Source organism: Convolutriloba macropyga, chromosome 11, assembly GCF_964194025.1.
Source record: "Convolutriloba macropyga chromosome 11, txConMacr16.3, whole genome shotgun sequence".
Taxonomy (NCBI): Eukaryota; Metazoa; Xenacoelomorpha; order Acoela; family Convolutidae; genus Convolutriloba; species Convolutriloba macropyga.
In genome coordinates this window covers 38500511-38512772 of record NC_134478.1, presented here as the reverse complement: position 1 = coordinate 38512772, position 12262 = coordinate 38500511, and the positions used below count along the sequence as shown (strand labels likewise).

The 12262-nt window shown below is 35.1% G+C and overlaps 2 protein-coding genes across 2 annotated transcripts; both read left to right on the top strand.

Annotated features, from left to right (window-relative positions):
- Positions 1 to 228: 228 nt before the first annotated feature.
- LOC142349120 (low molecular weight phosphotyrosine protein phosphatase-like) lies at positions 229 to 1175 on the top strand. The gene is made up of 2 exons (XM_075400533.1): positions 229 to 416; positions 932 to 1175. The coding sequence occupies exons 1-2, from the start codon at positions 229 to 231 to the stop codon at positions 1173 to 1175; spliced, it is 432 nt and encodes a 143-aa protein (XP_075256648.1).
- Positions 1176 to 1187: 12 nt separating this feature from the next.
- LOC142349848 (low molecular weight phosphotyrosine protein phosphatase-like) lies at positions 1188 to 4753 on the top strand. Its single transcript, XM_075401661.1, has 3 exons — positions 1188 to 1704; positions 4229 to 4344; positions 4411 to 4753. The coding sequence occupies exons 1-3, from the start codon at positions 1585 to 1587 to the stop codon at positions 4679 to 4681; spliced, it is 507 nt and encodes a 168-aa protein (XP_075257776.1). The 5' UTR covers positions 1188 to 1584; the 3' UTR covers positions 4682 to 4753.
- Positions 4754 to 12262: the final 7509 nt, after the last annotated feature.

Here is a 12262-nt window from a genome sequence, read left to right as displayed (position 1 = left end):
AAACCACGGATTTTCAATTTTTAAATTAAACTTGTTTAATCACATCTACTTAGATTCTGAAAACCAATTCATTGTGTTCTGTTCGCATGCAATTTGCAGTCGAGGTTTATTTAACTAAACCTTTGTACAGTTGATTATTCTACATTCCAGAATTGAATTGAGATTTTTCGGAAGATGTCTGAAAAATCGGTGCTAATGGTTTGTCATGGTAACATCTGTCGCTCTACAATGGCCCATCAGCTATTGACACAAATGGTCCTGCAAGCACCTGACGGTTCTCCAGCAAAGCAAATCACCAAAATTGACAGCTGCGGAACTAGTCGAGAAGAGTTGGGTAATTCCCCTGACCCAGGAACTCAGAAGGCTTTAAAGAATCATGGATATCCACCCTTGGACCATCGTGCTAGACAGTTCAAGTAAATAAGGGTCTTCCAACTATTGCTTAGAATGCTTCATTAAAAACACAAGTAATGAATGGCACAAGCACAAGCATCTTATTGCAAGTTTGTTTATTAATTGCTCTTAAACAAAGTTTTCAACAATTATTTGGGTAATGCTAGTTTCGCTATTTTTCGTTTGACAAAATTGACGCTTCTTTCAAAGAAAAGGGTAAGCCGGTAGAAACAGTCTAGGATAGCTAAGTCTAGAGAGGTGCATTGTTTCAGAGTTTTTACTAGTCTCAAGTGTTTGGTGTTACGAAAGTCCTGGGTTATTTTGCGTTTTCCAGATTTTTTCTCAGATATATTTTTGTCTCTAGTGAGGCTATCATCCCTTAGCGCAAAATGGCCATCAGAAACCTCCGCACCGTTCGTCGTTTGACGTAGCGTCGTTTAAAGTTTATACCGTTTGGCTCTTCTTAATTTTCTTCGATTTCTAGACATGCAAATCAAAACAGCTTACTAATTATTTCAAGAGTATTGTTTGCTTTCAGCTCCAGTAAAGACAGCAAATTCGACTATATTCTCACTATGGATGATAGAAACTACAGAAACGTGCAGAGATTTTTAGAAGGCACTGGAACTACAGCGAAGGTAGCTCCTCTGGGCAGTTATGACCCACAGGGACAAAAAGTGATCAATGACCCGTGGGCGGGCAGTGACAAGGTTTTTGAAAATTGTTACCAGCATGTTTACAGATCTCTGCAAGGGTTTTTAAAGAAGGAATTTGCCTCGTGATAATTTTTACTGGCAATATCTATTGATTAAAGTTTTCTCCGTCAAGAGAATTTTGATTTACAAATGTTAAATGGTCATTATTATGATCTGATGTCTTAACGGAAATTGTATATATGCTAAAAAACATGGTTGCACTTTAAAAATTACCTGACGGAGAAACGGTATAATCTTTACTATACACGGACAGTGATTGTTGAATAAATTTGAATTATTTTCTCAAAGAAATGTTTGTTGAAATACTTTTGCTCATATTCTGACTTAAATCGAAATAAAAGCCAATGTAGTGATAACAATCTGCCAAATGATAGTGCATCGATAGAGAGGAGGCTATAATCTTTGTTCATTGCTAATCATCTAACATTTAAAGCCCTGCGATTACTTATTTATTATTATTATTTTCGAGATATTAATGTCATCGGATTGTGACGTTTCGGTGTTATTTGTGTGCCGTGGCAACACTTGCAGATCACCAATGGCTCAACAGATTTTTACCAGCATGGTTGAGGAATCGGGCTGTCCGAGAGTTATAGGAAGGACTGTTTACTGTTTTTGATTAAAATTAAAACTCGAAAAGTGCTCCCAACGGAACTTTTTTATACTTCTATTGAGATAACATGCAAACCTTTAAACGTAAACAATTCGTTTTCTCGAAATTTTAGATTTATGACTTTTCCGAGACATCATCAAGATATCCAAAAAATGGAATTCGCGTGTGCAAACTACAGAGGAAATTTAAATAGAAGAGAACTGGCAAAATCTTCTGAAACTATGGTTTAAATCTAAACTACGCCCGCAGTTATTCCTGTTGGATCATTTGCAAAAGGGCTAAATATCTGCAAATGCTTTTAGATCTATTTCTTTCCTTGTCATTGTAAATCTTTTTGTATAAAGTCTGAGCTCATCCTGGAGAAACGAAGGAATTCATATTTTTCTGCATTCATTCGTATCTCATTTCTTTCAAAACCTTTTTCTAATTTTCTCTCTGATATTTTGAACAATTTTATGTTTCGCCGTTTTATTCCTTGGTAAAACACTAACTTATATCGCGGAAAGGGTTTGATGTTTAATTGCTCTCAAACGAAGTTTGTATCAATTATATTAGTCGTGTTGGTCTTTTATGCAATTTTTCCTTTGACCGATTTTTCGTCTGACCCATTTGCCTTTTCGTCCTCGAAAAGGGGATAAATAGGCAGCGCCCAGTGGGTTATAAGTTCTCTTAGAGCTTTTAAGCTCACTAGTCTCAAAGTATGCGATTCAGAGAAACTCTTTAGGAGACTTATACTTATGGTGTGACGCGCGGTTCTTAGAGTTTGACACCCAACCCCCCCCCCGGTGCCCCCTTGCTGCGCTCACCTCACACCCCTTCAATTAAGTTAAAGCTAGCCTCACCAAAACCATAGCTAGCTACTAACGAAGCCAACCGATCTCCGGTCGTTTCAGAGCAATTCGCTCCGATGTTAGTCGGTTATGTTTTCAATTGCTGTCAAATGAGAAGCAATTATTGTAGACGTGTGTGTTATTATGCAATTTTTTCGCTTGACCGATTTGCGCTTTTCTTCTAGAATAATCTTTGGCTTCTCAAGTCACTTTTGCACGCACTTCTTGATTTTTGAGTGGTTTTAATTGCTCTCACTCTGGAATAAAGTTTGTTGTTCAAACAAAACCGATTGTTATAGACTCGATTTCATGGACCTGATAGCGCAGTTGTTAATACCTCCGTCGAGGACTGAGGAAGTTGGGGTTCGAATCCTACCGTCGGTCGATGGTTTTGAACCCATAAAGAAAAATTTATTGAGGTTCAAGCCCCTGAATAGATTTAGGCCACTTGTCATTCGAGAGCAGTTTTTCCGACGTTAGTTGGTTTATGTTTAATAGCTAAGATAGCGATGGGTTAGCGGAGTTTTCATTGGCCTTATCCTAGTTTTATTCATCGCCAAGATTTTTGCTACGACCATATGAGCTAACGCTAACTTCAAATCAGCTTTTTTCATCTATTTATGCTGCTTTTCTGACAATTTGGTTTTTTAAAACTTCAATCAATTGTTAAACAACCTCTATTCTTCCGTTATTTCTTGAGATCAATGATTTCATATAAAAATTTTTATGAAATGGAAAAAGTTATTCTTAATTTGGAAGAACCAAATTGGTGGTTTTACTGAATTTTACTGAATTTTTAGGCTCCGTACCTGTAGATTGAGCTACAAAACTTATTCGCACATTATCATGGAAAACATGTAATTACGCGAAAAGTAAATTTTGCTGGAACTACTTGTTAAAAAAGCAGAAAATGAACATGTGAACCTCTATGAGTTTGTTGCAACCTTGACTCATCGATAAACGTAACCAGGACTTAGAGTTTCTTTTTTCCAATGCCTCATGGGCAAATAAGATTTTTCTTGCATTATTGGTCTGAAGCTTACTTTTACTTTCTAGTTGCTCTCGAGCGAAGTTGAAGCAATTATTGTAAACTTGTCTTTTCATGCTAAATTTCTGCTTGACCGTTTCCTTCTGGAATTTTTTTCGATTTCACTTCTTCAGCGACTTTTTCACGCTCAAGATTTTTTTGATGGAGTGAAAACGCTCTCATTCAAAAATTATTTGTTTTGCTAAAATGAAAGCATTCGTGAGCAACTAACGAACATGTCCATGTAGCCTATTGGTTAATGTTACCGACTTATACGGGAGATCGGGGGTCGAAACCCAGGCTTTGGCACCCATAGAAGTTCTGTATCATGTAACCTCCGTAAAAATCTAAGTTATCTCACACTTCTTGCCTTTAACCAGCAAACCTTTCAATTTTCAAAACGTATAGCAATCAGTTGTTACTGTTCAAATTCTCATCAAAATGGAAACTATAGAATCTCTTTGTCATGAAAGTGACCAGAAACGCTGCATTTGCCGTTTTTAAAAACTACGTTGCGATGTACTGAAAAAAATTGCTGGTAAGAGTTTCTCCGTTTATAAGCAATCACAGACCTTAAATATATCACAGATTAATCGAATTTTGTTGAAACGTGAACGTTATTTTTGCGTTAAGTAAATAGTTCTACTAGAAAGTCGACAGCTGTGGAACCGCAGTTTTCAAAGGTAGCCCACCGAGCGCTGGAACTGAACTCATGCTTAAGAAGCATGGCTATCCCAAGTTGAGTCACGAAGCCAGACAATTTGAGTAAGAGCTACCATTGTTCAATTTTGGGTAAAAATATTGTCGAAAAGCGAGCGTGTTTATATTTAGACCTACAGCGGACACACAGTTTGATTTCATACTTGTGACTGAAGAGCGAAATATGAAGCAACTCCAAAATCTGTTGAAAGGCGAAGCAGTCAAGGGTCAGCTCAAATTACTGGGATCGTATGATCCGAATGGTCAAATCAACATTGCAGATCCGTTTATGGGGGATGAAATTGTTTTCGAGCGATGTTTTCAACATATACACAGATGTCTTCTAAACGTTGTACACACTGAAATTTGTGAGCGAACAAACAACAAAAACTTAAATAGATAATTAGTGTTTTCAACTGATAACAAATGATTGTAGTGAATTAGCTTTTTGAAAAAAAAATAAGCATGAAATTTATGCGAATCTTTTTTCAAACCAGTGGATTGAAAACCTCAACAAACATTTCTGTTTCAAGTCAACTGTTTGACCTTTTCGTTGACAAGAATCATGCGCCGTCAAAGCTTTTTTGAACAAATAAATCATGTAAATTTTGACACAATTTAAGAAAAAACAATTTCAACAAAGTGTTCTCAAATAGTTCAATGTCTCCTGCCACCTTTTTGGAAATCGGTTTCCAGACTGGTGACGCTATTGCGTAGAAATGTCACAAATGCCATATAAATCTTTAACGGATTCTTTTTTGTAAACAACAGGATATATATTTCAAAGGCATTCTGTAGTCTAGTTAATGTCTCTCTTAAACGTTTTTCTCAGTTCCTATAAAAAAATGGTAACTTTGGTTTTATTTTGTAGGGTTTCGTTTTTATAATGTATGCTTTTGTTGAGCATCGGCTGAGTTAAAAACAGTAGAAAGAATGCTTGAATAAGTTTTCTAAGTTTTAGTTTTGTTTCGTTTATGCGTCAAATTGAGAGAAAGGGTACTAACTTTCAGATTTCTTACAGGAACAGTTTTTTAAATAGCCGTCAATCGATAGCTGCGGCTATTATTGATTCTCTCGTGATTTCTTTACGACGCAAAGAGGTGGGTATGCGTTTTCTGCTTTTTTGTCAGCCGCAGTACTTACTGTTCAGACAGCGTTTTAACCTCTAGCAAAAAAAAGTCAAAATGATTCTGTGAACCAAACTTTGTTAAGCGATATTTTTGTTCTGGGGCCGTGCTTATGCATTACTTTTTAAAATCATGTTTATGGTAAAGGTGAATATAATTAACCCTTTTGATCCGTTTTGCGTCTTTTGTCTAGTAGTAACCATTTTTGGGACAACAATTAGTATGCGTAGAGCATTGCATTTTCATTATTATTATTTTTTAAAAAAGATGGCTGCGAAAGCAATCTTTCATTGGCCTTCTCTTTTTGAATTGCTCTCAAACAATTTTTTTAATGCGATTGTTCGCGTGAACGTTTTTTCGTGACCCTTCCAATTTGTTGTCCTCTAAAATGGGATAAACCAGTAAAGCACGGAAGGCTTGAAATGGCTGAGTAGCTCTCTTGGAGCCTGACTAGTCTCAAATTATGCGATTCACCGATACTGTTTCGGAGTCATAAATTCACGGTGAGAAGGACTGTTCTTAATCTTGACCCCAACTGAGTCATCCCCTCTCATCAGGTCCTCTCCCACACCCCGCCCTCTCCAACAATACCCGCCCACCTGGTGATTTGGACCCCCCTCTCGTCCAGCCATCCTAAACCTACCCCCATCGCCTAACTCTCCCCCCCAAGCTAGCATTGCTAAGTCCTAGCTGACTACTGACGAAGTCAACGATTCGCCAGTTGCTTGAGAGCAATTCGCTTGACGTTAGTCGGTTATTAATAGCCGCGAAGCGATTGCTGAGGTTGGTTTTCTTGTTTTTTTTTTAATTTCGTCGTCACGATTTTTGTTACGAACATATGACGTCACAATCACTTCAAATCTGCCTTTTGTTCATTCGTTCAAGCAATTTCAACTGAATTGAGTCCGTGACGTCATTTTTCATTCTTATTGAAGCGAGTTTTCGCGTGAAGTTTTTTTGGTCACGCGTGATTTACGTCTCTCTCAAAAATGACTTCCTCACTCTAAAATTGACTTTTCTTCACTTAAATTCAATGCGATAAGGTCAAATGAGTGTGTCACTCTAATTGAAGGTTATTTGAGAGCAGTGAATAGAAGTACCATTAGGATAAGCAAATTATTAACAAAAATGGAATAACTCAGCGTTTAATAAAAAGGAATTTTTAGGTCTGTTTCTTTTGCTGTCTTTTTGTGACTGCAGATGTACGAAGCTATTGCGGTTACTTTCTGGCAATCTGCCAGCTATATTGTTTTTTATTTCACCAAGATTTCTGTTAGAATCATGTGCCCTAACGCTCAACTTAAATCTGCTTTTTGTTTATGCACTTTGATTTGAATTGTATGTTTGACGTCATTTTTCACTCTTAGTAGTAGAGCTCTGTGGTTAATGTTTCACTCTGTCTTAGTGTTTCACTCTGTGGTTAATAATTTTTTGACACTTGTGGCTTGACTCACTCTCAAAACAACTTGCCTGGCGTTTGCTTAATTTAATTAGAGGAGTTGAGGTCACTATAATTCAAGGTTATTCGAGGGCATTTAAAAGAAACACCTAAGCTATACAATTTCTTCTAAATCAAAATGACACTTCGGCAATTAGTAAAAAAAAACATGACCTTTCGGCAATTAGTGAAATTGCTCTTTTTTTTGTTATTTTATTGAGATACTGGATTTCGAAGCTATCGCTGCTTCTTTCTGAAAATCTGATAGTTGTATTTGGGATTTTTTTCGGTTAAGTCATTTGAAAAATTCTGTTTTTGCTGACATTGGTAGTTGTTTACAGCTGTTTTGTTGGTAGCTTGTTCTCAACTTTAAAGGCTCAAAATTTAAATTTGTTCTGCTCGTCAGTGACTTCCATCGCTGAGAAGCTGAATTAGTATGAGTAATGTATTTTTTGCAATCCTTTTTAATAGCCGCACAGCGATAGCTGGGGCTATTATTGGCCTTCTCTTGGTTTTTTACAATTCAAAGAATTTGAATTGTATTGGGGCGCTGTCTTTTTATTACGACTCGAAGAGGAGTATTGGAGAAGTCCTTTTTTTTTAATCACTTTAGTTGGAGTGAATTTTGAAGCAGGAAATGAAACGCGTGAAAAATTTGGGTGCTGAACAAAAGTGATGAGGGGAGCGAAAAGAGAATGGGTTTTTGTTCATTCCGCTGTTTTCGAGAGAGCGAGAAATTGAGGTGTGAAAAAAATTTCTGTAAGCGAGCGAAATTTTGTGTTCACGTGCGGCTTTTTAAAACCGTTTTTTTTTTTTTAGTTTAGAAGTCTTATTAGGATATTGTGTGATTTTTAAGGTTGCTTTAATAGTGGTTTGTAGGTTTTTGGTCATTAATAAGAATTTTATACCATTTTGCTGGTTTTTCAGCTATTTTGCTGAATTTTAGGCGAATTTTAGCAATTTTTTGCGTTTTGTCTTGCTATATTGATTTGTATGGGCTTTGAATAGACGCATGTTAGTTACCGTGTCTTTAGGTACCAAGTGATTACATTTTCTTAAGTTTTAAACTTTTTTTAGTTAAGAAAAATGACAATAAACTGAAACATTTTTAATTATTCTTAATTTTTTGCTGTTTTTCGTTTTTTTTCTAAACTTAGAGAAGTTTCTTAGCCCATTCGGTTTTTCTATTGTTTTGGAAGTTTTTCAGTTTTCTTTTTGCTCCATTTAACGTTTTTTGGCTCTATATGCTCTTGTGAAATCAAAAAAGCTTATTTTTTTCTAAGATTTCCTTCAAGCTGTTTTTATATGCTCTTTGTGTTCTTCATGTTTATATAGCATTTGGGGTTGCCTATAATCCAATTTAGTTGTTTTTGATGCGTGTTGATGATTTTGATTTCAGTTTTGAGTCATTTTATTAAAGATAAATGAGTAATTTTTATGCAGATTCCTCGATTTTTTGTGATTTTTTTGTGAATTTTTGCTGAAATCTTCTGATTCTGCTTTTTGCTACTTCTTAGTATTCTAGCTTTTGATAGGAACTTTTCTAGAGGTTTCAATGGAATATATTTAGAGCACTTTTCATTGACAGATATTACCAACTTTTCCTAATCTCTTTACTTTTTTTAAATCAATTTTATTGGAGTGTTTTTGAAGCGGGAAATGAAACGCGTTAAAAAAATTTGGAATGATTTTGGCGCTGAAAAAATCTGAAGAGTCGAGCGAAAAGTGAGTGGAAAAAATTTTCTCTCTCTAAGCGAGCGAATTTTTATTTTCACGTGCGGATTTTAAATGCAGTTTTTTCCAACTTTTGATGGTTATGAAGTTTGATTATGAAGTTTGATATTGTTTTAGTTTCAGGCTCGTTTTGATAGGAATTGAAGTGTTCAAGTAGTTAATTTGATTTTACTGCTAATTTGGAGAATTTTGATCAGAATTAGAAGCTTCTTACTTAAGATATTTTCAGTTACCATTTGACTAAAGTTCGCTTGGTATCATTTATTTTCTCGGGAAATGTGGTAGAAAAATAGAAATTTTAAACCATTTTTCTTATTTTTTGGAGTTTTTCTCTTTTTTTAAAATTTGAGAAGTTTCCTAGCCTATTATGACTTGTCCATTGTTTTGGGAAATTTTCATTGCTCTAAATGCAAAGGAATTTTACTCGGTTTTATGCTTCCTTGTACTATTAAAAAAACTCATGAAGTTTTTCTTGTTTTTTTTTTGTTCAGTTTGTGTTCGAATGCCGTTTCTTTTCTTCCTTATTTTTTATGGCCTTTGTGGAGGTTCAGGGTTCACAATAGTTGTTCTATTTATTAAGTCACAAGTATGGGCAATTTTATCCTTCGAGTCGTTTCCGGAATTCTTCCGGCTATGTTTTTTAAGATCTGTTCACACATTTTCATGATTTTTGAAGTCAAATTGGAGTAGTGATTTTGGTCACGCCGAAACAGGAAGTGGAGCGAAAAAGCGAGTGGTTTTGCGGCGTGAAATTTTTTCGCTCTAAATTTGAAGTAGATTGAGAAAACGGTGTTTGAACAAAAATTCGCTTTCTCGCTAGTGGTTTTTTGTTCACATGCGGCAATTTCACTTTGATTTTGATTGTTTTTTTTCGATTTTTTGGATCGGATTTTTTTCTAAATGGTTTTCCCAATCCATTCATAGTCCGTTCTAGGTCTAGTTTTCTGTTTAGTCAATGAAAATTCTTTTAATTGTACGTCAGGACTTGTCCGGCTATGATTTTTTATTTCGTCGTCATGATTTTTGTTACGACCATATGACGTCACAGCCACTTTTTGTTCATTCGTTCATGCAATTTCAACTGAATTGTATGTGTGACGTCATTTTTCGCTCTTAGTGGAGCGAGTTTTTTTGTTCATGCGCGTGATTAAATTTTTGGTCACACTTGACTTACCTCACTCTCAAAAATGACTTCCTCATTTTGAAATTGACTTTTATTTACTTTAATTCAAAGAGATAAGGTCAAATGGGTGTGTGTCACTCTAAATGAAGGTTATTTGAGATCAGCTAATAGAGGCAGCAATATCTTATACAGATTTTTAATCAAAATATAACAACAGATCAGCCTTCAATAAAAAGACGAATTTTTTGGTCTGTCTTTTTTACTGTTTTTTTTAGACTGCCGATGTACGAATCTATTGCGGCTATTTTCTGGCAATCTGCCAGCTATGTTTGTTAGATTTTACGCCAATAGTATGATAAGATTTTTGATCACACACGAATTACCTCACTAAAAATGACTTCTGCACTAACCAATTATATTGCATCTGAATCGAAAGGCCGATGCTTGGTTGTGTGTTGTACAAGTTGAAGCATGATAACAGACTGCCACGTTATTTTTTTCTTTTCATTGCCTGCTTCAATTTCAATGAATATCAAGAATCTCAATTGTTGCCCTCATCCGTCAACAGTCTGGCTGTTTTCTTAAAAAATATTTATGGCCTCATTTTCAAATTAAAAATTCAATAAGGAAGTTAGGTAATGTAGTTTTGAGCACGATATTCAGACTCGGTTATTTTTTTGAAAGCAAAAACAAATTAAACGGATGAATATAAAATCGTTAAAGGATTTGCAAAGTGACATGCGTTTCTCTGGAACAGAAATGAATCAACGTCGAGAAATTGACTGAAGCAATTTACCTTAACTCTTAAAAATAATTTTCACAACTTGTTGGAACTTGTTTTTTTAATTCATCAGAAATGGAAACATTTGAACGATTCTTAAGTTATGTGAAAATGGAAAAGTTTTGTGAAAAGTGAAATGTGTGAAAGCAGCACGCATTCTATGATCTGTGTCATGTCAAAGAAAAAATGTGGCGAAAATGTACTTCGTGCATTGTCTTCATCTTGTAAATTTTACATTTGAAAGTTTGGTGAATTTAAAAAGTAGTATTGTAACGAAGATAACTTGCAAGCAAAGTTATAAAAGTTGTTTTTCTTGACTTCCGTTGCTGCTAAAGTCAGATATTGTTTTCGGAACTCAAAATGTCAGGCCAATCTTCAAATTAAAAGGAGAACAACTATTAAACCAAAAACCGAATTGAAACTATAGTTTTAAAGATTGTGTTCTTAAAATCATTCCTTCATATTTTTAATCGTTTGTTGAAAAAGATACGGTCAAGGAATTCCGGTGAAGGAATTTGGGTTTCAAATAAGACTTCTTTATTTTGAAAACAACCAGCTTTTGACGCGATTCGATTTATTAAACTAGACTTTTCATTGCTGCGATTTGAAGCCGAATTAAAAACCCAAACATTAGTAGCCGCGAAGCGATAGTGATTTCTTTCTCTTTTTTTGCGTTGCGGCTGTTTGATCACGCGCCAGGAAGTTAAGGAGTGATTATCGTAATGGGTTTTACGACTCTTCCCCGAATTTCTGGACATATTTGTTACCCTCTTTAATGTGAGTATTTAGGTCAATCGGTTGATAAATTATACATTACTTGCCTCACTCACGAAAATGACTTCTTCATTTGTTTATTGTTCCGACCCCTCTTGAGGGGGGGGGAACTATATACTCAAATGGGTTTTTTTTGTTCAGTCAATTTTGGCCGATCGATATATTCATCGTAGAGAGTTGAGACTGATATCATTAGAAAGCTTGTCCAGCGTAGAATATGGAATTAATTATTTTTTTTTATTTTTCGTATTTTACAGGGAGTTATCGAGGTTTAAACTTTTGAGAAAATACAGTGGATTCCGTTGATTTCATTCACCTTTTTAAGGAATTTTTGACTAAAATTTCGCCAATTTTGATAAAATTTAATAAAGTTTTTCAAGAAAACGTTGTTGATTTTACGCTTAAAGACAGAATAAATTGTCGGCTTTTTTCATTGAATTTTTTTGTCACAAATTCCGGCCAAATATTTCAAAATTCAGACTTTTTCATCAAAAACAGCACGAAATAAGTTTCTTTAGTCCACTCTGATTAACCTTGCAGGAAGTGCACACCCAAACACCACTAAGACAATCTTTGTAGACTGAAAAGGGGGCTAATTTTACTTCAACTTCCGTTGAGAGTGCTCTGTAATTGAAACTTTGCCGTTTTTTGCTAACTTTATTCGTTGATTATCAAAAACGCAGCATTTATTTTTGATTTCTTAACTCACAAAATATCTATATCAATGTCATTCGAAAAGTTAAATATTCCTAATGGACAACCAGCATTAGCAGGACTAGTTTTGTGCAAGTCTTGGACCGTTACAACCCAAAAATATTTCGGATTGTCATCAGTCGGGTTTTCATATAAAAAAATCGATCTTTTTTATATTAATTAAATAACAGAACATTTCAAATCAAAGCTCACTAGTGATAGCTCCTATTGGCTTCCTAATTAGCTCAACATTATTTTATCTAGTTAATTGCTTGAAAGCTGATAGTCGTTTCGACTTTTAAACTTTTGATTTT

Excerpts from the sequence above, each read along its gene's own strand:
- LOC142349848 (XM_075401661.1), top strand. The coding sequence starts at position 1,585 with ATGTCATCGGATTGTGACGTTTCGGTGTTATTTGTGTGCCGTGGCAAC. Across the intron at positions 1,705-4,228 it reads CGGGCTGTCCGAGAGTTATA|AAAGTCGACAGCTGTGGAAC; the intron begins GGAAGGACTGTT and ends TAGTTCTACTAG. Across the intron at positions 4,345-4,410 it reads CACGAAGCCAGACAATTTGA|ACCTACAGCGGACACACAGT; the intron begins GTAAGAGCTACC and ends GTTTATATTTAG.
- LOC142349120 (XM_075400533.1), top strand. The coding sequence starts at position 229 with ATGGCCCATCAGCTATTGACACAAATGGTCCTGCAAGCACCTGACGGT. Across the intron at positions 417-931 it reads CATCGTGCTAGACAGTTCAA|CTCCAGTAAAGACAGCAAAT; the intron begins GTAAATAAGGGT and ends GTTTGCTTTCAG.